The sequence below is a fragment of the Varanus komodoensis genome, unplaced genomic scaffold (assembly GCF_004798865.1).
Source record: "Varanus komodoensis strain SLA01 unplaced genomic scaffold, ASM479886v1 scaffold8, whole genome shotgun sequence".
In the NCBI taxonomy this organism is placed as follows: Eukaryota; Metazoa; Chordata; class Lepidosauria; order Squamata; family Varanidae; genus Varanus; species Varanus komodoensis.
In genome coordinates this window covers 27,263,939-27,288,589 of record NW_025336481.1, presented here as the reverse complement: position 1 = coordinate 27,288,589, position 24,651 = coordinate 27,263,939, and the positions used below count along the sequence as shown (strand labels likewise).

Sequence of the window (24,651 nt, the reverse complement as noted above, 5' to 3'; positions counted from 1 at the left end):
ATAGAACGTGAGGAACAACAGATGAATGAAGCACCTGATAATACTACTGATTCCAACAATGATGGAAACATTCCTTCCCATGAAATTGCTGATGGATGTTCTTTGGCAGGTAAAGAAAATTGAAGCTCAGCCCAAAATACTGCTTACTCAGAATTAAGTGCTTCAGTCTTAACTGTCCAGAGAACCATCTTGTTAACTGTAGAAATTAAATAAATAAATATGATTAGTGTTACGTCATAATGAAGGAACACTCCTCCGTTGTTTTTTGCAATTATTGGAGTGTGTGTCTTATTTTAATTAGGTTCTCTTCCCTTTTTATAAAGTAGAATTGAGAGTAATGAAAGTTTTCACACATTCCATCATTTTGCTATTCAGAATTTCATCAGTGAGGACAAAGCAATACATTTCTCATTACCTTTACGGTCAGTTGCTACATTTCCCATCAGTGACATCATTAGACAGATGTGTTTATGTAGCATTGTTATGCTATTATTTTCTCTACATGATTCCTGATTAGCTGGAATCACAGTATCAGTACTTAAAAAAGAAAAAAAATAAATGTTACTCCAAAGGCAATACTAGCTGTAAGTAATTGAAAAACTGACCAGAACTTCATTTGGCTGAATGCTGAAAGCAGACCAGAGCTTCACTGGCTGCTTGTCTGTTAAGTGCTGGGTATTGATTGATTGATTGTATTCATATGTCATCCCATAGACCAGTGGACTCTCTGGTCAGCTTAAAATAAAACAGGAAAGGGAACAATAAAACATTCCTTTATGAATAAAAGGTTATGATCTACAAATGTCTATATGACTTGGGTCTGGGGTACCTGAAAGACTGCCTTTTCCCATGCAAGCCTGCCTTGTCCTTAAAATATTCTGAACAGGTTCTGTAGGAATAGTGTTCAGTATCTCTAAAGGACATGCTTGGCATGATATGAATAGGTCCTTTTGGGTGGTAATTCCCAGGCTGTTGATCTCTGTCCCAAGAAAATCTAGGTTTGTTCTCTCTCTCCTGTCCTTTTGCTTGTATGAAGGCCTTTGTTTTGTTAGTGGGTCTATGGGCTTGCTGTTGTTTTTTCTGTTATATTTTATTCTGTTTTAATGAGTCTTATTGCTATGTCTATTGCTTGATCTATTGTTCTTTAAGACTCCTTGAGTGCAATTATTTATAAGTACAAATCTAATAAATCAATCAATCAATCAATAACAATGGTTGTGAACAACCACAAATAGTTGTATAGAATGTATATTTAAGCTTTTTTCTTCCCCTGGTCCCTCATGCCATCCAACATTTTCCCCCACTCCCTCATGCCATCCAAATGGCTAATTTTGCATTGAATGGATTAGTAGGTAAACATTTAGCTCATAGTATCTGAAACATATTCCTTGAAAGCAATGAGATTTGATTTCAGTGGATGGCCCAAGTAAGAGATAGGGCTGGGCTGTAAGTGACTGAGATGCAGAGAAGTCGATGCATTTGGCTTTGAAAAAACAAAACAACTCTTTATTTGAATTTTAGTCTTATTTTGTACAACGCAGAGGTAGATGCTGCTTCTAGAGCTGTAACTCTATGGAAATGGTGAGTGGAAAGGGCACATTGATAACAAAGCCCTAAATGGCTTGGGACCTGATGCCTGGTGCCGTCACTACTTTCATTTCGGTGCCAGGCAAGAAATGTCCTCTTTCAAAGGTATTTTGAAATCTGATTTTAACACCTAATAGTTAAAGGTCACTCTGCTAATTATAATTGGCCTGTTTCTAATGTTGTTAGCCACTTAGAGGGCCCTTAGAGGACTATTCAGTGGCCTATAGATTTGAAAATAAATTTTTAAAAAACAGGAGCAGTATCTGAATCCAGTGTTTTGATGACAATGTTCTGAATGATCATGGTGTACAAATATTATTTTAATTGCAGTCGCATGAAAATTTATTGGCAGTTTCCTATTAAGTAAGTTAGTATTTCTTTGAATTAAACATGCATTGGATCTGAATTTCTGGCCTTCTGAATAAGGTGCAGCTGAAATTTCCAGTCATCAGTGACTGTTACTGTATTATATGCTTATCATGCATTACTTTGTTCCAATGTACTACCAGCCAGCCCTGGATGACACAAGTTACACTTAGAATAATGAAAAAAAACTGTTTATAAACTAGTTTATCACAGAGAGCAATAAATGAACTCTTTATTTTACATTTTTCAGTATCTTGCAAATTCCTTAAAATTATCATGAACTGTACACCATTTTATTGGAAAAAAACTTTTCAGTTCTACCAAGTTTACATTTTTTCATTCTCCTAGATGATGATGAAGACACCCTTATTAGCTTTTCTTTTCAAGAAGTTGAAGAACGATGCAAGCAAGAATATGAGCTTTGGGCAGAAAAGCAAAGAGAACTTGAACATGAAAGAATAAAGCAGCTGAAAGCTAAAAGGGATATGAAAGAAATACTAAGAGAGGAAGAGGAAAAAAAGAGAAAACTACGTCAGGAGGAACTAGAGGCTGAACGAATGAAGTTAGAAATGTTTCATGCGGTAATATTTTATGTCAATAAAAGAAACATCTTAATACTGGAAGGTTGAGGTATGCAAAGTTTAGCACAACAAGTGGATCATACAAAAAAAATAGTGTGAATTCTCCAGGCCATTTCCTTTTCCACTGAGTTTTCTGTTTAATCATCAGCAGTCATTCAGGGTACTGTGACCACTGAGCATGTGTTGTCTACATTGGCTGTTTTTCTAAAGATTGTTTGTATTTTTGCAAACCATGAGATTCTCTTGACTGGTACTTTTATCTTGTACATGGATTGTGCTGAATTGGCTACCTAAGGAGCACTCGGAATTGAGATTGCTATTGATATATATGCTAACGCAATATAGAAAAAGCATTTGTAGCTAAACTAGATGCTACTTAAACTGATGGCTTGATTCTTCGTAAATATGAAAGCTACTGAGTTTGCTTGAATGGTTGACACTGATGTATGGAAGACAGTTATTTTGTAACAACCAGCTTTTTAAAGGTACAAAAGGGACCTTATTTAGCTTTGGTAGTGTACATAATATTCTAAAAGCTAGTACCAGCTACCAAAGGACCAGAATGATTCTGTAGAGTTAAAAATTGTAGTTATCTCTCCCACTGAAATCAATGAGACTAAAAATATGTTCACTGTATTAGGATTGCATAACATATTGGTCTACAAGTTAATGTATAGACTCCAATATTATTCATATTACTAAAGTACAATAACAGGGTAATAGAGATCTGTATTTTGTACAGCAACAACAGGCTGTGATGGAAAAGGAACTGCTGAAAGAGAAGGAAGCTTGGAAAGAACAACTAAGACACCACGAGGTAATGCTGAAAAAATATTTATGTTAAATATGAGATGTAATTTATGTATGGAAAAATAATCCCGCAATCTGCATGGCATGATTCAATTCATATGTCCAATTCATTTTTCAGATGATGGCATTGTGTCTTGGCTCATAAATGCTCTCTCCCTTTCACATGTTCCTGCATCCTTCCTGACTTCCCAGTTCACAGGGAACTGTAGTTGCCACTATATCAAACTGATTGTTTATGAAAATTGTGCCAATCAAAATGTGATACTTAGTCCAAGTCATGGCTTCCAGTTCTTGCAGGCACTGGAAGAATTGGGTCATGTGAACCATAGTTTGTTTAGTTTTAATAGACTAATTCTATGATGAAAGTTTCAGGAAGTGAAACTTTCTCTTTCAGGAGAACTTGAGGGGGAGAGGGAACCTCCAAGCCCAATATTTAGCATTCACGTTGTACTCTGGAATAAGGCCGTGTCCTCTAGGATGAGGGCCAATAAATTGAGGCTCAATTCTGACAAGACAGAGGTACTGTTAGTGGTAATTTGTCTACCCTGCTAAGTACTGATTCTGGAGGGGGTTTCACTCCACCTGAACGTCCAGGTTTGTAGTTTGGGGGTACTCTTGGATCTAGCATTGTCGCTAGAGATACATGTAGTTTCAGATCCATGGACCACCTTTTATCAGCTTAGTTTGATTTCCCAGTCCATCCCTTTCTGCCCAGAGATAGCCTAGCTACAGCTATCCCTGTTCTGATCATCTCCTAATTGGATTACTGGAAAGAGTTTTACATGGGGCTGTCTTTGAAAGTGTGGAAACTTCAGCAGGTCCAAAATAAGACAGTGAGATTGTTAACAGAGACTGGCCAATGTGATCCACCATATTACAGCTGTTCCCTTCCATCTACACTGTCTGTCAGCCCATTTTCAGGCTCAATTCAGACTGAAACTAGAAGAAGCTGAAGACATGATCAAGGTGGTCTAGAAGGAACACTGAGATGAACCTAAGGGTTATGACTGTCTAAAGCAGGGGCCTCAAACTCACGGCCCACGGGCCAATTGCCGGGATGGGTGGAGCACAGGGGAGGGGCCCAGCCTTCAAAGCGCTGGTGGCGCCCGGGCCAGCCACGGGATGAGTGGCCCACCACCACCGCAGTGGTGGAATACTTGATGCGGCCCAGACTCTACTTCCAGCGGCCCCCAGGTAAGTTGAGTTTGAGACCCCTGGTCTAAGGCAAAGCCAGAGGAGAAGTCGAATCCTGCTTTGAATGTTTTAATGATATTTATATTATTATATTGTTATTTATATTGTTATTTTTATCTTCTGTAAGACGTCCTGAGGCTTGTTCCAAAGGATGGCATAGAAGGATGGCATTTTAATTAAATTAAATTTAATTAATTAAATTTAGTTAAATTAAATTAAATCCAGAGAAGCAGCTCAGAGCAAAGTGGCAAAAATATAGAGTTAAATAAACTGCTGGCCAGGCTTCCAATAGTTGTCTTCTGCTTCCCTAAGCAATAGTCTTTTGTGTGGTTCACCTCATACTGTTCTTATGGATAGTTCCTCCTCTTAGTACAATTTCATTTCATATTTATAACCCATATCTCTTTCCTGAGGGATATTCAAAGCAAGAGAAAACAAACATAATATCAGAGCACTAGTCAATATAAGACCAATGTATTGAACTATAAATAGAAAACACTGTGTGTGTGTGTATTTCAAATATGTGTCTACAACCTTGGAATTCAAAAATGAGGATGAGGATTTGCACACTGGTAGACTTGCCAAAGATAATGTTCCTTCTTGCCTCCCTCCTATCCTGTCAATATTAGAATAGGTAATTTGCAGCTATTACTGTCAATTTTTGTGATATATATTTCTAAGCTATAAAGCTGATACTTCTTACAAAAGCATATTTCCTTGTTTGGATTTAGGAACTGATTAACAACCTACACACACAAATACAAGAAGAAAAAACGGCCTTTGACAAACAGCAAGCAATGGAAAGACAACAACAGAGAGAACGGCAAAATATGGCTGCTGTAAAAATCCAAACTACATTTAGAGCATTTGCAGCTTATAAAAAATATGCTCCTATCTTGAAACAACAGACAATGGAACTAAAAAGAAAAAGAGAATTGCAAGAAGCTGTGGAAAGGGAAATGAAAGAAAAGCAAGAAAGATGGAATAGGAGAGTTCAAGAAAAGAAGGAACAAGCAGAGAAAGAAAGAAAAATCCGAGAAGATCAAGAGAAGGAAGAGCATGTAGCAAAGATGAAGAGGTATGAAGAATATGAAAAGAAGAAAGAAATTATGAGGGTTCACAGAGAGCAACTAATGTTGGAAGAACTGAAAAGGGAAGAAAATGTTAAACTCAAATCTGTGATAGAAAAGAAAATAAACTCTGAAAATATGGACAAAGACATTCAGCTGGCCAAGAAGGAACAAGAAATAGGAAAAGCAAAAGAAGATAATAAAACTGAAAAAATAAAAAGGTGCTTAGAACCACAAAACATCAGTACAACTTTGGAAATGGCAGATAAGGAAAAAGAAATCCAAATGCTAAAGGAAAAAGAAAAAGATATTGATGAAAAAGCACAACTAATTAAGGAAAAGGAAGAGAATAAACAAATTCAAGAAATAAGCCATGAGGAAAAGAAAGTAGATGGCAATAATATAATACTTGAGAAAGTAGGACTTGCCAATATAGGAAGTGAAGATGAAAAACTGAAATCTGGAAGAGAAGAACATCTCACTGAACTAAATAATGAAAAATCAGTAAAGAATGATATAAATTACCTTTGTTTGGCTACTATAGATTTGCAGGGAAATATTAACACAAATCCTCTCAATACGGAAAATATTACACTACTTAATCAAGAAAGCAGTGTGCCTAGCAAACACAGTAGCGTAGATTCTGGAGACACTAGACAAATGGATGAGCCGTATGCTTCTGAAAATATGAAAATGGAGCTAGGTCTAAAAGAGAGTCATGAAGAAGCCACTGATGTCTGGGCGAAAAGTGAAAACTCAGTCAGTCTGGCTGAGCAGCCACTCATGTTTTCTGATTCTATTGAAGAAAAGAGATTATTGTGGATGAAGACATGTAAATCCTGGTCTAGAATATATATGGAACATCAGAAGAAGAAAATAATTGATAGAAACAGACCTCGGAAATGCTCAGCTAACCTAATGCCTCCCCTGAGTGCTGCTATGATAATTGAGGCCGGCTCTTGGAATGCCTTACAGCAGGTAAACAAATGCTTGAATGTCAAAGTTGTCATGTAAGTTCTATCTTTGTGTTAGTGTATAGTGGACAATTAAAGGCTCTTGGTACTTACTTAATATTTATTTCCTTGAAAAAAGTAAACTGTAACTTAAAGCCAAAAAGACCTGAATAATATACCAATCCTTATAGAAAACCTTGCCTAGATTGATTCTTCCTGTATGCTAAGCTGTGCTATCCCACTGCTGAAACTACCCAATGATAAAGAGGATGCCTTTATCATGACTATGCAAGGGGAAGGAATGCATTGGATCCCCAGCATCTAAGAGACTTTACACTGCATATCCAGGTTTCATACTGGTTGATGGGACAGAAGAGCAGCAGAGTTACTGCAGAATACTTGCTTGCAGAAGGCACCTTCCTGGTGTTCAAATCTAGAACCATTCAAGAGAAAGGTCATAGTTAAATAGTAAGATTCAGTCTTTACATGCAGAAGGTCTCAGGTTTAAATCTTCAATATTTCCCAGTAAGACTGGACAGCGCTCTCCATCTGAAACTCTGGGGAGTGACAGACGGTAGAGGTAACTGGTTCTCAGTCAGTGGTTCAGGACCTGCTACTGGATCATAGCCTGCCTAATGTGAATTGCTGCTAGGGGAAAGTCAAAGACAGAAGAAGACTACCTAATAAGAGATGGAGTGACTGCATGTAGGAAACCACAGCCTTGAATTTAGAACAGCTAAGAAAGGATAGGACATTTTGGAGGGCTTTCATTCATAGGGTCCCATTAAGTCAGAAATAACTTGACAGCACATAAATACAACTTCAGGATAGATTTCAACAGTGCCATTAGTACCAAACTGTGATAAAAATCAAGTATGTTAAAGACTGATATAGACAAGACTTAAGTTGGATAGACCATTGATCTGACTTGGCATAAGCCAGTATCGTATATTGTAGCTTTCTATAGTGGTATGCTAAGAATCAAAATCAGTTTCCTTCACCATTTTGTCATCTGTATGGTTTTGGATTGTTTTCCCTAATTTTTGGCTGAGTGTTTAGAGATGATACTGACCACTTGTCTATGGAAGTGCAATTTATATATTACCAATGCATTTAACAGTTAAATGTTATTAGTGTGTGTATACATTTATTTCTTATTGAATGCATCTAGGTGACCACAGTTACCTTTCAAGATTTGCCTGGCTGCAGCCTATCCACGTTGTCTCAGTGTTCAAAGCTTCAGTTCTTAAGTCTTAGACGTTGTGGATTACTTGCATTGGAAGGACTTAGCAACTGCAAAAATCTGAAGTACATAGATGTAGAGGTATCACATATTTTACTCTATGAGTGGAAACTATTTTACTGTGCTTAGCAAATGCAGAGTTTTAACTTTAAATTTTCTGTGCATGTAATATAGGTAGCAGCTTTTTTAAAAAGAAAAACATTAATGTGTACAACTCAAAAAACTGTGCAGTTTTCTTCTGCATACCTTAAGATTTAGAATATTTGATCTCTCATTACTTATGATATTTGAACTGAGAATAAAGAAAATTAAGCTGAATGTGAGTCAATAATGTGATCTGGCTGTAAAAAGGGCAAATGTTATTTTAGGCTGCATTACTAAAAGTATCACATCCAAATCATGTGAATTACTAGTTCTCCTCTACTCCGCACTTGCTAGGACTTATCTGGAATACTGTGTCCAATTCTGGGCACCACAGTTTAACAAAGACCCAGCCAAGCTGGAAAGGGTTCAGAGGAAAGCAACAAGGATGATCCAGAGACTGGAAACAAAGTCCCATGAGGAGAGATTGCAAGAACTGGGGATCTTTAGCCTTGAGAAGAGAAGAATGAGGGGATATATGATAGCATTGTTCAAGTATTTGAAAGGTTGTTGCACACAGGAAGGCAAGGATCTCTTCTTGATCCTCCCCGAGTGCTGAACATGGAATAACAAGCTCAAGTTACAGGGAGCCAGACTCTGGCTGAGCATCAGGAAGAACTTCTTGACTGTTAGGGCAATATTGCAATGAAACCAGTTACTTAATCGTGGATTCTCCCACAGTAGAGACATTCAAGATGCAACTGAACAGCCATCTGAGAGGGAGGGTTTAATTTGCAATCCTGCATTGAGCAGGAAGTTGGACCTGATGGCCTTAGTCAGGTAAAAGCAGTGGAAATGCAAAAGATTTGACTATGCACTAACATTTTAGCAGCTGATATTTCTACGTGTTTGTTTATTTTTAATAAATGTGTTTAATGCTAACTCAAAAACATTGGTAGCAATGCTAAATATATTTATCAGAACTTATAACTTATTTGCATCGCTATTTTAATGGAAGAAGAATATTTAGCACGACAGTGTGGCAGTTTTAAGTAAATGTGCATTGGCATGTCTATTTAGTATTTCTATAGGAATAGCAGTAGTATCCAGGCTTGTTTTAATAGCTTTTTACCAATTTACTTTAGCATAGAGGCATAGAGCTGTCATTCTAAGTACACGTATTGGAAGTAAATCTCAGAAACCCAGTGGGACTTAATTCTGACTATGAATACATAGTCTTACACTGTAAAATGTTTTTATCCATCCAAAAAGGAAAAAAGGAATTCTCCAGGTTTTTTCTTTTTACAGGAGAACAATATTCAGGTGATTGATTGTGAGAATCTGGAAAACCTCTGCATTCTACTTCTGAACAAAAATAATATCTCATGTATTCATGGTTTATTTGGATGCACTAATCTATGGAATCTTGAACTTTCCTACAATAAAATCACTCGAATTGGTAAGGGATTAATTAATTCAAATGATAAATAAAAGTATTTCAAATGATAAATAATCTGCAAATATTTACAGATTAATAAATGTGATTAATAATGATTTTTGTGAGATTAAATTTAGCTCCACCTTAGTTTGGGGTCTGTAATCTCTGTATGCTCTGCTTTTTTCTATTATTGAAAAATATTGTGTTATATGTACAATGATATCAACACAGGATTAGTGTATTAAATATATTGCAAAATAATTATACTAGGCTTTCAAACTTGGATGTTGTGCCACAAAACTCAATTTTTTTAAAAAAAAAGCTCATGAAGGATTGTGGTTATGAAGGAAGACTATGTAACAGAGGACAAAGATTCTTTGTGCTTTCTGCCCTATCTAATGTTGAATTGGTGAAGGTTTCTTTAAAATGGTCAGTTTTAAACTGTTCTAGGAAAGTATAGCAGAGTTTGATCAATGGGAGGATCTCAAATGGCAGAAAAGAAAACCTGAAACACCATATGGTCACTACTACTAATCTTTTCTTGCAGTGTGCAGCTAGCTATAGGAGAGCACTAGGTATTTTGCATTGGATGTCTCACCTAGCACCTGCATTAACTCCAGTCCTTATCAGCCCCACTTACCATGACCATTGATCAGGGAGAATGGGAATGAGAGGCCAATACTACCTGGGGGCTGCAGGTTGCCAACCCAGTTTGCAAGGATTAAGAATGAGAATCCCAAGACTTGATCAATACCTTGCAAGAACTAAGTGCAAGCTGTAGAGGATGCTAGAGAATCTTCTGCAGCATACTGGGTTCCATGGCAAATTAAGCAATATGGTGATAACTCCTGAAAGTAGAAAGCTTGAAAACTGCTACCTTGAAATAGTCATTTCCTGACACTGCACTTTTCTTTCTGCCAATGTCTTCTACCTTGACAGAGAAGAGGTATGGCTTGCTGGGATTCATAACTGTCTGGACCATGGGTCCTTAAACTATGGCCCGCGAGCCGGTTCCAGCCTGCCATGCCCATTTATCTGGCCTGCCTGAGAGGTTTTGGACTTGTCTCATGGGCGCGTACAGGCGTGCAGTGAGGCAGCAGCTTGCTCGTGTGGAAATCATTTTGGACTTGGAGAAAACAATCTCCATGCGAGTGAGCTGGCGCCTCGATGTGCGTGGGCCTGCCAGCAGCTTGCTCATGCAGAGATTGTTTTGGACTCGCTCAGAGAAAATGGTCTTTATGCGAAGAAGCCACTGCCTCACCCCGCATGCCCTGCCCCAACCCCCTCACCGGCCCGGGTCCCCTGCTGGTACTGCCTTGGCGGCCTGTACCCACCACAGGCACCTTTCAACTGGCCCTCTGTTGAAAAAGTTTGAGGAGCCCTGGCCTAGACAAACCAAGAAAGATGGAGGTGGAATGAACAAATAATGAACCATAATTTTCATATAAGTATAAGCAACTGAGCCTTTTGCCCATTCTACAGAAGCCTTTCTCTTCCTGCCTTTTCCATAGGGGTATTTGGTGGGGACTTACACAAGATTTCTTCCTTGTTCCTTCCCAGGAAGGATCATTCCCTCTGTGGATTTACTAGGTAGTTTGGTGGGACTAGTGGTAGGAAGGAGCTGAACCTTTCTTTTCCTCACTGTGACATGATAGCCATATTCCTTGCTGAATTCTCAGTTTTGTTTCCACTTTCGGGATTGCTCACAAACCAACAGTAGCAGCAAATCTGTTTCTGTATCCTATCAAGGAGACTTTGATGGTTGCCCCAGCATCACAGAGCTAAATTACAGGTGGGGAGTTAGCTCCCTGCTACATTCCCCTAGGGCAGTGGTGGCGAACGTATGGCACGCGCAGGCATGCAGAGCCCTTTCTGTTGGCACGCGAACAAAGTTGCCCTAGCATCTCCCCAGTAGCCGAGCATTAGATTACATCACACATACTGGCCAGGCTCATGCTCGGAAAGGAGTGGGGGCACCAGGCTGTGATGTCATGACCTCCGACTCATTAGCTGCAATTCGTTGGAGCTTTCGCATGACCGGTCGGTGCACTGCCGAGGGTGTGTGTATGTGTATGCTTGGACTGGCTCTGAGTGGTTTTTTCCAAACTAAAACCTCAGCTTTCAGGTTTCATAGCAGTGTTGGCACTTTGAGATTAATAAGTAGGGCTTGGGTTGCAGTTTGGGTACTCGGTCTCTAAAATGTTCACACTCACTGGGTAAAGATTAGAAAAATAAGGTGTTCTGGCATGATTTTGATGGTTGGAATGTGTTTAGGATAGGCCGAAATGATGAGCTGCGCGGAAAAAGCTACTCAAGGAAGGCTTTTTCAAAATAACCATTGTTTCAATTGAAATTTCACACTGTATTAGGGTTAGGGGTGTGCAGCAGGGTAGGGTTAGCATTAGAAAAACTAGGTGTCGTGTGCAGCAGGGTAGGGTTAGCATTAGAAAAACTAGGTGTTCTGGCATGATTCTGATTGTTGGAATGTGTTTAGAATGGACAGAACCATTGAGCTGTGCAGAAAAAGCTACTCAAGGGAAGCTATGTCAAAATCACCCTCTTTTCAATAGAGTTTTACACTCTTTTAGGGTTAGGGGTGTGCACCAGGGTAGGGTTAGGGATAGAAAAATTAGGTGTCCTGGCATGATTTTGATGGTTGGAATGTGTTTAGAATGGGCAGAAGTGATGAGCTGTGTAGAAAAAGCTACTCAAGGAAGGCTTTTTCAAAATAACCCTCGTTTCAATGGAAGTTTCACACTGTATTAGGATTAGGTGTATGCAGCTGGGTAGGGTTAGGGTTCTAAAAATTAGGTGTCCTGGCATGATTTTGCTGGTTCAGACGTGTTCAGAATGGGCAGAAATGTTGAGCTGTGTAGAAAAAGCTACTCAAGGGAGGCTATATCAAAATTGCCCTCTTTTCAATGGAACTTTCTCCTGTATTGGGGTTAAGGGTGTGTACCAGGGTAGAGTTATGGTTAGAAAAAGTAGGTGTCCTGGCATGATTCTGATTGTTGGAATGTATATAGATTGAGCAGAAATGTTGAGGTGTGCAAAAAAACCTACTCAAGGGAGGCTATTTCAAAATTACCCTCTGTTCAGTAGACTTTCTCCCTATATTAGGGTTAGGGGTGAGCACTAGGATAGGGTTAGCGTTAGAAGAACTAGGTGTCCTAGCATGATTCTGATTGCTGGGATGTGTTTAGAATGGGCAGAATCATTGAGCTGTGCAGAAAAAGCTCCTCAAGGATGTCTATTTCAAAATCACGTTCTTTTCAATAGACTTTCTCCCTATATTAGGGTTAGGAGTGTGCTCCAGGGTAGTGTGGGTTAGACAAATGAGGTATCCTGGCATGGTTTTATGGTTGAGATGTGTTTTGAATAGGCAGAAATGTTGAGCTGTGCAGAGAAAGCTACTCAAGGGAGACTATTTCAAAATCGGCCATTTTTCAATGGACTTTTGCCATACATTAGGGTCAGGGGTGTGCTTCAAGCAAGGGTTAGGCCAGTGGTGGTGAACCTATGGCACACATGCCACAGCGGGCATTCATAGCCCTCTCTTTCAGATTGCGGGCCATGTTGCCCCAGCATCACCCCAGCAGCCAAGTATTGGATAAAAGTGCACATAGGGGCCATGCGCATGCTCAGAAAATGAGTGGCAGTACCAGATGATAACGTCATAAGCCATGACTCAGTAACCACAATTTGTTTTGAGCTTTTGCATGGCCAATCAGTGCTCTCTCAAGTATATATAAACAAATTTGTTGAACTGGCTGTGAGTTGTTTTTTCAAAACTGAAAGTTCAGTGTTAAGGTTTTGTTGCAGTGTTGGCCCTTTGCGATAAATAAGTGGGGTTTGTGTTGCAGTTTGTGTACTCAGTCTCTAAAAGGTTCACCTTCACTGTCCTAGGGTATGGAATGTGCTTCCACAGGATGTGTTTGAAGCCTTATTGGTGAGCATGTTAAAGGATAGGCTGGACATGCACAGAATGGATATTTCATGAGTGAAGCCAGCTGGAGCCTGGAGTCAGTCTAGATGGCCCAGGAGGCCTCTTCTGACTTGCTCTGTTTCTATGTCTCTGCATTCCAGTCCAAGTAAATGTCTTCCATTTCAAGATAAAATAATTAGATGCCCTTGATCTATGTTGAGGTGAACCCAGTATCTATCATGAGGGACAAAATTTGTATATGCAAACTCATTCTCACTGATATGCTGGTTTCACTGATCTGCCTGCCTTCCATTCTACTCAACATGCCAGCATCTGCACTTTTCCTCCCAACCACAGCATCTCAAATCACAGCCTGCTTACTTTCCCCACAGGTTTAAATGGTAGTCACTGAGAATATCCAGCTCCTGCATAGTATCACTGAGATTTTCTTTTAGTGGTCATTCTGGAGTTTTTCAAAGAAATAGAATCCAACCTTTACTTACTTCTGCTAATGAGCTCTTGGGACAGTCTTACAATAAAACAGAGTGGAACACAGCTCCCTTCAATGTACACGACTGTGATTATTAAAATATATAAATCTAATTCATCATTGCAAATAAATTTCCAATATTATTTTAGGAAAATGGTTTTCAGAATTCAGGGATTCAAGTGGTGAATCAGCACAGACAGGTACAACATGGTAAATAAAAGTAAAGACTGCAGCCAAGAAAGCAGACAAACAAGATGTTCTCACAAAAGGGATAAGGAGTTAAGATTGTGATCTTTTTCTGCTTGCAAAATGTTTCAATGGCTCTTCTCCTGCAAAATTGTCTCAATGTAACAGAATGAATGCTTCTGTTTAGTAAAATCTGGCTGTATATACAGACTTTTTGTATCACCTAGAAGGTTACAAAACGAACTGTTTAAAAGAAACCTTTTGATCTTGACAGTAAGTCAATCAGAACTTACCAAACAGAGCTTTTAAATCTGAGTTTTTATAATGATCATGAAGCCAATCCAATTGGCTGTGCTTTGGATTGTTAACTCCAAAATATTAAAGTGACATCAACATTTTAGGCATTCGTTTCTACATGAAATAGTGAACGTTGGTGTTTTTTAAATCTCAAATATCAGTAATCCAAGGTAAACCAACAAGGTGGACTGATTGGTAGGAGAAATGCTGGAACCTGCGTTCAATCTGTCTTCAATGCCAGTGGTACTGTAAGGGATTACTTGTTTCGGATGGATTTCCTTAGGTAGACTATCTGAAAGATTAATGTGAGAGTGACATAATATGAATTGATGAGACTTGGCTATGGAGACTACAGAGCCAAGGGAATAAATGCCTCCTGTCCTGTCTGTATATACAATGAAAGCACTGTGCTTACCCGTAAGTGAGATGGGTTTGAATGAGAAAGTAGATGTTCAAGAAAACCACTTGGAGCCTGCATTTCTGTCCTCGTCAGCTGCTTTGGGGAGGTCTGGTTAGTAAGCTACATAGCATACATTTCATGTTACACAATAACATATTGAGAAGGTTTTTAAAAAAATTGTATAGAATCACACAAAGATAGACTTGTGTTTTTAACGATTTTTCCCCTTTCTTCCATCTCTAAATCCTCTAGAATTACCATAGGTAGATTTGAAAGTTGCAGTGTAGCAGTGCCGTCCCCCATTACTACAGCCAGTTTAAAATGGTTCAGTATACCATTCGTCTTAATACTAATTTTAGTCATTTATGAACTCTTCATAAATGTGTTACTTTTCAAAACTGAATGTAGAGAAGAATATAGAAAACTGTTGATAAAATGTGATGTTTAAAACTTTCTATATAGTGTACTGTATATCTGTCTACTGTGAGATAATTCACATGTGCTTGTTAACTACCATTCTGCACACTTTCACTCAGTATTAAGACAATTATCCTAATGGGGTGGAAATCTAAAGAGGAGAAAATACAGGCTCTGCTAGTATGTCATACCTGAGTGGCAAATTACACTCCTTCCCACCTACTCAGAGGCTGAATGCTTAAGTGGTCAGAAATAGCTGTCTAGATCTTTTGCATAGCACAAGGAATGTGGAGGCAACCTTCACCTATGTGCTTCTCCTGCCATGCACAGAATGCCTGTAATCCTTCATGTTTGGATGGTTATGGGCAGCATCACTGAATTATGCCTTAAATGTATAATTAGCCTGTCATTTGTATATATTTTAAATAACAGCATGTTCAGGTATGGTGATTTTGGTGGTACAGGGATGCCCACTGCACCTGGTATGGGGACAGTTAACCCTTTCCTTCCCTGCTACTGCCCCCCCCCACAAAAAAAAGAATATATGCTGTGCACGTTACCCCCAGAAAGGATGGAAATGCACACACTGAGAGAAGATGTCACTTCTCATAGCTCTTCCGACAACCATTATATGAGTTCTGCTGCTTTATTAAAGAAGGATAATAATTGGACTTTTCTCAGAAGAAGGGAGGGAATATGTCTAAATAGGTCCAATGATTGTTTCTTGGGTATTCTGTTAATCCACTAGATGGTGCCAGTTAGCTTTTGAGGTTATTTCACTTTAGACAAAATCCAAACAAGTAATTTGTAATTTTGTGCATAAACAAACTCAGTAGTCTGTTTGAAATTATTTCTTAGTAACAGAGGAATGGTGGCCAGTCTTCCTTGATATTTAAATATTATTTGACTACTTCAGGTAATGAACTAAGGAAGTTTTGTTTCAAAAAATAACATAGAACTTGTGCAGAACTACATCTTAGAAGCTACATGTCTGATTTAAAACTAGTCCCACTGAGTTCAATGCAGCTTACTTCCAGGTGAGTACATATAGGGTAGGACTGCAGCTTGAGTGTGGTAACATTTAAATTCATACATATTTATGATTTGGTGGGTAGGATAGCTTCTGCTGTTTGCTGCATGAATATTAGAAATATATTTTCACGTGCAGGCAGACTGCATGCCTATCTATAAGTATTACTGTCTTTGATTCTAATTTGAAACATAAGCCAAAATCCAAATAAGGTTTTATCAAAACTTTTACCACAGCATTTCCAAAACTAAAGAGATTTCTTTTCAGTGGGGATTACAAAAGGATCGAGCAAATGTCCATTGCACATAGAAGTTTTCTGGTGCACAGGCAAGTATCTTCTTTAGCACAGTTCTAATCAAAATTCCATTAAAGAATGAGCATCCAAAACATATGGATCAATAGAGCTCAGTATATAGGAGCACTATTTCTATATGACAGCATTCACACTGGAAAACATTAGAAGCATGCATTGAAATCCATACACGAAATGGTTGGATTGAAAATAATAGCAAGGTTAGAGTACTGGCAGCTGTTCTTTCTTTTCCTTCTTCATGACCTGCATTCAGCAGGTGGGGTGGGGGGAAACAAGCAGCAAGCTATATATCCTATCAGTTATAAACTGCCTTTTCCTTCCAAAGAACCTGCTAAAGACAGGATGCCTCATACTGGGAAGCCTTTTCTGTTGACTCACCTTGTTTTTAATGTTATCCTGTTATTTATGTATTGTTAAAGTAGGTAAAAGAATAAAAACAGTACTGTTTACTCCTCCAAAATCAGCTTAAATATGGAATAGTAGAGAAATACTGCAAAATATATAAATTAATAAAGTGAATGGGGTCTGGAAAAATGCAATCCTCCCTACCAACTTCAGGGGGAACCTGTCCCTGTATTTTGTTGTTTTCCATCGTGTAGTTATTTAATGAACTATATACATATTATCCTGCAGTTTTGGCAATGCCTTCCATCTTTCTGAGTAATAGAAACATTTGTTTAAAGAGTCATTTAAAAATCTCTTCTGACATTAGGAAATCTCCACCAACCCTATTCTAATTATTTATTATTATATGTATGCTACTGCTTCTGTTTTGCACCATATCATCACATAGTCTGGCAACTATATATTTAGTGCAAATTGGTATAAATGTATTTCTTGTTCCGGAGATGCATACCAATGTGTTCTTACATACTGAAACAGTAAGATCTCTCCCTCTCTCTCTCTCTCTCTCTCTCAATCTCTCAATCTCTCAATCTCTCAATCTCTCTTTCATTGAAAGCATGATTAACCCCTATTCCTGTAGAGAAACCAAAATATTAGCAGCTGAAAAATTAGCAGTTGAAAGTGCAACAAAGAATATCTGTTTTGTTTCCATTTCTGTAGAGGAAAAGATATGCATACTTTCAAAATATGAAAGAAGTGTAGGATTGCCTGTTTCACAACTGAAACAGTTGTGTGTTTGTGTTTAAACCAGTCTCATTGAGCAAATATATGTTGATGTGAATGTACCTTGCTCTGTCTTTATCACAAAAGGACAAAAGACCTTAGAGATATGATTAATGCTACATTTAAGAAATGCCTTATTCAAGAAGCATGGGAACATCTCTCTCTCTCTCATTCTCTCTCTCTCTCTCTCTCTCTCTCTCACACACACACACACACACAGAGAGAGAGAGAGAGAGAGAGAGAGAGAGAGAGAGAGAGAGAGAGAGAGTAGAATTGTGGCAGTGTTGTTTTTAACAAATGCACATGTGTACATAATTTTAAATCATTTCTAATAATCTTGTAATTTAAAAAGTGCTCAAAATGAGTATTTTGCATCAATGAGCCAAGGGCTATGGTCTGCTGTACTGACTTTGTATAAGTTCAAGTGCATTGCACAGTTAGTAAGTTTAATGTGATTAGAATGGAGCTGTCTTGACAGCTTATGTAGAAAAATGCTGCTAACAGGTAGGCGCACAACAATACCCCTTATTAGTAGCATGATGAACTATTTAAATATGTATAGCTGCTGGGGCTGGGAAGTGACTTGCAGTGAAAATAGCAAATGCTGTGGCCAAACATGGTAAGACACTTTTGGGCATCCAGGAAAAAGATAAACACCACTGGAAAGATCACCTGCTGTATGTGATGATCCAGGCACTAAGAACCACATTCAAAGCTCTTGTTCAGGAGCCCCCACCAGAAGTGGGTCATCTCAATGCTTTACCCCTAACTTAGCCCCAAATCTCTGAGTGGCTCATCTAGCAGCTTCCTTGATGCCATTCTGGCATCCCCAAATACCTATTTGTTTTCTAGGTCCTTTTAATTTAATTTATGTTAGTTTCAAATTAGATCGTTGAAAACTCTACCATGTGATTTTAGACTGTTCTTGCAAATTGTATTGTTAGTGCAGTTACTTTTACTTATTTTAATTATGCTGCCCTGGGATGCCATTGAAGTGCAATATATCCTTATCAATAAAAAATAAATGCCTCCTTTCAAAAAAACCGACTGTGAGATTTTCATGTCTGTGACTGAATCCAGGAATAGAAAATAAAATATGATAAATGCTGAGATAAAAGTATTATTTGTTTCAAAAGAATTGCTTACTGTTTACATACTCTAGGTAAGTGATGGTTTTCTGATGCTTAGTAATATAGCACAATAAAGTATATTTATACAAAGGTGGAAACACTGAGGCAGACATGAATTCATCATCATATAAAATCTGTGTGTTATATGCATGAGTACATAAAGCAAAGCCTAGGCATTTTAATAAGATTTGAAATGCTAGACTTTTCTTTTTAGGTGGCTTGGAGTCATTGAAAAATCTCCAGCGGCTGGTTGTGAGTCACAATCAATTGATCAGCACCAAAGGGCTTTCTGATACTCCTACTCTAGTCTATATAGATTGCTCCTTTAACCATCTTAATGAAGTTGAAGGAATTCAAAATTGTGGTCTTCTTCAAATCCTGAAGTTGCAGGGGAATAACCTCAATGAGGTAAAACAAACATGATTTTACACAGATTATCTTTAGTTGTCTACTTGATTAAATAAACATTAGTCTGATTAATCATTCAAGTTTTAGTCAATTAATTGAAATTTGAAGTAACCACCTTGGAATGCTGTATTTTGAGAGAAATGAGCTCAATCCCTACAACCCGTAATTCCAAATAGCATATTTTCTTTGTTTTTAGATCATGTATGTGTGTAAATAGTAGACCTCATTTTATACAAGATATTCCTTCCTGTTCCAGAGAAAAGGTTACCATTTAACTGGGGACATGTTTGCTAATCTTGGAAGGGCTTTGTGTAGCTTTAACACAAAACTCCTTTCAAATTCTTTAATTTCAGTGTTATTACTGAAATAATGTGTTATTCACAATTCCTTATTGACCACCATTTATGTCCACAGCTGCCTTATCAATCAAGAGCATGGGAGTGGATATCATCCACATACATTGCTGTGACTAATAATGTGACCAAAAATTAAAAGACAAGAGTCTTGAGCAAAGATAAACATGCACACACACAATATGGGGAACGTACTATCACCATTTACAGCTATTGTGATTGATTACTCAGCTTATCTTATAGACCATTGAGCTTTTCATAGGAATTTTAGAGAATGTGCTTAGACTAACATTTGGCTCTATTGCATCCATTTTTCCTCTTTTTCCATGAAAATTCATATAATAAACTGGATAAACTGGATATTACTCCACAAAAGTTTATGACACAATTGATCTGTTAATCTTTAAGATGCCCCAGGACCTTTGTTTTTGTTGTAACAGACTAGTTTGGCTATCTCTCTCTAGAATTCGATGTAAGTAGACAAACGCACCATCCATATTGATCTCTAAGACATACAATGTTTATACAGGAATAAGTCTATTTGAATTTCAGTGGAACTTATTTTTGTTTGTGTGGTTAATCTAAGTTGGATTTAATTTAAGCTAAATCCATCATTTATCCTAATAGATGCCAACTAGAAAGAGAGAGATTTTCATTCTCTTCTCCCCACTGTGGCCCTATGTGATGCCTGGCTATGGGCTCCATAGGGTTTCCAAGCTGTCCAGAAAAGATTTTGAGGTTGCATAGGTGGCTGCACTGGGGGAAATCACCCATCTCCATGGTCACAGAACTGCCTGTTCTATTAATGAATATGTAAGTCAAAGCTAAGGCATCTCATACAGCCCTTGGTAACTTTAAGTTTGCCATACAATGTTCTCTAATATACTGTTCATATATTGCTGATTTATCTTTAGTTCCCCAGCCTGGAAAATCATGTCCTGCTAAGAGAATTATACTTGGAAGATAATAGTATCTCATCACTGGAAATATGTTCTACATATTGGCTGCCTTTGCTACAGATACTTCTTCTCTCACAAAACAGGTAAAACTTTTAACTACAAAGATAGTTGTAGAAATGCTATTTTAGAATACAAATCAGAAGAGTTACTAACCTGCTAAGAGACCAGTAGCTTGTGTGTGCTGACCATGAAATGGAAACCCATCTCTATGGACAATATGGAAATGCAAGAAACTACTTAGGATTTTTAAAAAAGTAGCAAGTAGGCTGGGAGAGGAAGGATGGAGCTGAAGTTCAACCTTCCCTTTGTTCATGACTGGCATGGAAAGCAACTTGACTAGTAGAGAAGCACAAAGAATCTCCTCCACCAGTTTATTCACTCAACTGCACAGAGTTAGTTAAATATAAAGTAGGTTTAACACATTGTTAAGCAACCGTAAGACCTGATTGTATGGTTCAAAACACAGTAGAGAACCCATTGTCAGAAATCTATAGAATGTAGTATAAGCATTGCTAAATGACTGCTGTTGTGATTTTCATTTTTTAAACATATTTTGTCAGGCACTTTGAGTGAGCCATGTTTTGGAGGGGATAAGTAGAATGTAAAATCCTTACTAAATAAATGTTCATGCACATAAGAATTGTTGCAGCATAACTTCAATCATTAGCATGGAAGTCGTATATGAATATTTCCTGGAGTGTTTCCAGTAGTAACTGTGATATTTTAAAATAAGTGCTTGATGGAAAGTATAATATTTTTTCTTGCCACTGAAAGTGGGTCCTGTAATAGGCAACCTTTTTTGTTCAGTAAGCATAGCATGTTAGCTTGCTTAAATGTTGGTTAGCAAGATTTTTGTTGAATGAATAGTGCTGAAACTTCATGAGGATTTTAAAAAATTGTTATTAAGTTCCTTACAACAGGAATCCACAACTTACATGGCTGAATGTATCACAACATTTTTATTGGCTTATTTATCCACTCAGACACTTATCACCTTGTCATTTTGGAATTCTGTGGTGCCAGAGGACACTAACTGCATATTTGCAAGAACTATATTATTGAAAACAAGTAGTAAATGCCATTAAACCCGGCATTAAATTGTTTGCCAGTAAGCATACAGTCATGCTGGCTGGAGTAGATTGAAAACTGTAGGTCTTTTTCTGTCTGAAGATGCATAGAATTGCAGTGTAAATCACAATTTACAAGAAACTCAGAGTTTCTTGGACTCATTGAAGAATTTAAGACAGAAGGATAGGTGGATGGGTGGAATATAATTCTGTCATCACAGTTGAATTCATAGTGCAATCCTATGTGTGTCTATTCAGAAGGAGGTCCAACCATGTGTCATGTAACTTACTTCCTGTTAAAGGTACATGGGATTGTAGCCCATCAATGCAATCATATAAATGTCTGTGCAGAACTGAGTTCAAGGGGTTACAGTTAGGTAATTGGGTATAGGATTGTAGCCCATGTCTCTAAAAACTATGGAAACTATCAAATGTCTATTGGTAGTATTTATTGTTATCTATTGTATGTGCTCTGGTTTTTTTCTTTTTCTTTCTGTTCTTTTGCACATTTTAAAGAACTTACTCTGCCTTGATCCTAATTTTGCCTCCTCTTTAACATAAGAAGCTGTGTTAAACTGTGTGGGCCATTGATCCATCTAACTCAGTGTGATCTGCACTGGCTTGAAGCTGCTCTTAAGCAGAGTTCTTTTCCAGATCTGTTACTTTTCAGGACCTTTTTGAAATGAAAAGATGAAGCACTATGTAGTACAAATCGTATGTTCTTCCACAGCATTGAGCTGTGAGTTTTATCATATATTTTGAGGCCTGTGTGTTTCTTCTCTTTGTTTTGCTTCACTTCACTACTACTATTCCCACTTTTGAAGCTTTGCATTGCAGTCAACAACTAGTGCATTTCCTGCTGTGTGAAAGCAAACAGTTTGTCACAGTATCATATCTGAATGGTTAATGGTTGACATTTTAGCAGCAAAAGCTTCCCATACATCTGTTGTATGTGTCACCATCTTTAACATTTGGGCCAAAGTGAGAATGAGGACACTATAGATAATAGATCACTGCATGTCTGTAATAGCTAGAATGGATGACAGTTATGATCAGAACAGATGACTAAGCAGAAATAAGTAATATTTCAGTAGTTAATAACCATTAACATAGCCTTGTACTAAGCAAATCCATATGCCTCTACTATGGCATAAGTGATTGGATGTTTTATACAGAAGGACTGAATGTAATGAAGTAAGCTGTTGAAAGAAAAGCTGTTCCTTTGCTTTTATCCTGCAGCTGATGCAGTTGTGCAATTTCTGCTTAAGAGTGTGCACTGAGTGTCATTTCCTTTTTGTTGATTGCAGGAAGCCCCTATGAATGTTAGGATTGTGAATCCATATATTCCTTATGAATAAAGCACTCAAGTAGGAAAGTCTAATTTGCAAGTAATAGATGATAACAGGTCTTCAGCTTTAGTTTGTAGTCAATATGTAGTAAAATGCCTAATAAAGTTTTATTTCACAGAATTAAACTCCTAATTTTAAAGCATCGCATACGTTCAGAAAATGTATTAAGTGCAGAAATTTGAGCAATGAGTGCCTGTGCTCACTGCCATTGCTAAATAACTAAGTAACATTACATCAGCACCCTGTCACGGGGGGCACTTTTCTCTCACATTTCAGTATGCAACATACATTTATAATATTCTCAATGCTTTTTGCTTTTGGGAGTTATCCATCATTTTTTAATAAAAGTTGTTGTCATACAGGAGTTAAGAGAGCAGTAACATCCCTTGGGCTCTTACGTTCTTCTCTCCTCTCGCTTCCTTCTCTGGCTTGCACATTTTTCACTTCCTGCCTGCCATATCCTTAAAACCCCCACCCAATCTTTTAACATTAGGGTTAGTTTGCAAAGCATTGATAGCTTCAAAACAATTATATGAATCCCACCCCAGCTGTGATTTCAAATCTGGTTTCTTAAAAAACTGAACAACAACTACACTTATTGTAGGCATGCTACTAACTGTAGTGAATTCTTAAAATGAAGGGAATAAATTGAAAAGCAGAGGGACATAAGAGATTGAGAACTATGAAGGAAGTGTAGAAGTAGCAAAGTCTAGGGAGTTTTCCTGATCTCTGAGCTATTGTTAATTGACCAGGAAACATTGTATCTGCTGTGTAACCACTGTGGTAAACAGCTATACAATTGCTATAATTCTACCTCTTTATGTGATGCTTAAGTCATATCAGAGCTTCCTTGACTGTTCACTGATCAACAACTCATTGATGGCACTCTGGTGATTCCAATTGTATTCCTTTAGAATTACTATTTGTAAACATTTCAGTAGCAATTTCTATCAAATATTACATTACAAATTACAAAAGCAGGGGTAGCAACAAAAAAAAGTTTGTGTTGTCGCTTAGGATTTTCTAAACATCTGGCTATATAAACAAGACTAGCCCAAGACAGAAGCATAAGATGAGATATATGACCACTTTCCATCTAGAGAAACTAACCAGACTGTAAGCCAGGGCCTTCTACAATACTGGGAGCTTTCTTTATTCAATAGTATTTTTAAAGTTATTGCAGGTTATCCACAGGCATCTTTATGACCAGCCAGCAGCAGGGATTTGTCTTACTTCAGTGAATAAAGATGGTGCAATCTCAGACATCAAATCCAAACTTGAGATACTTCTTCATTAATAGAAACATAAGAAGCTGCCTTATACATGTCCCATAAACTCAGTATTGTTGACACTAACCTGGTTTGCATGATCATCAGGACTAATTAGGTAAATATCGGGTATCATTCACCTAATTGCCTGCCTAGGTATGTCTTGTTTCCGGTCATATCATTTAGGAATCATGACTTGTTTGGGAGTAAAACAATCCAGAAAAAAGTTATGTCCTGTTGCTGAGTTTCTGTAGTAAAGAGTGGTAATTCTGTGAACTGCAAGATTATCTCCTTTTTTACATATACTGCTTTGGACATTATAGGAAGAAATGAGTGACACTCTGTAGATGCCTATTCTGATTTACTTCCAGATTGGAGAGCTTTCATTCATAGGGTCACAGATGAATTGGGAGCACATAATAACAAAAATTAGATGGCTACAACTTAAAGCTGAAAGTTCTACCTTCAATCCCTTGTAAGTTCTGCCTTCTGAATATTGAAGCAAATGTGCTACCTACATGTTTTGTTTTGTTTTTTTCAGAAGGAGCATTACTACAAGCAGTGCAACACCCCTTCTCAGAAAATGTGCATGTCCTTACTCTCAGGGG

General features: G+C 37.8%; 1 protein-coding gene across 1 annotated transcript in view; it reads left to right on the top strand.

Moving 5' to 3' along the window:
• Window positions 1-24,651, top strand: part of LRRIQ1 (leucine rich repeats and IQ motif containing 1) — a 114,490-nt gene that overhangs the window by 8,384 nt on the left and 81,455 nt on the right. The window contains exons 6-13 of the mRNA XM_044455321.1: window positions 1-109; window positions 2,302-2,534; window positions 3,277-3,351; window positions 5,270-6,586; window positions 7,733-7,885; window positions 9,194-9,344; window positions 18,854-19,047; window positions 20,315-20,442. Coding sequence (XP_044311256.1) covers window positions 1-109; window positions 2,302-2,534; window positions 3,277-3,351; window positions 5,270-6,586; window positions 7,733-7,885; window positions 9,194-9,344; window positions 18,854-19,047; window positions 20,315-20,442 — 2,360 coding nt within the window. The remainder of the gene's footprint in view (window positions 110-2,301; window positions 2,535-3,276; window positions 3,352-5,269; window positions 6,587-7,732; window positions 7,886-9,193; window positions 9,345-18,853; window positions 19,048-20,314; window positions 20,443-24,651) is intronic.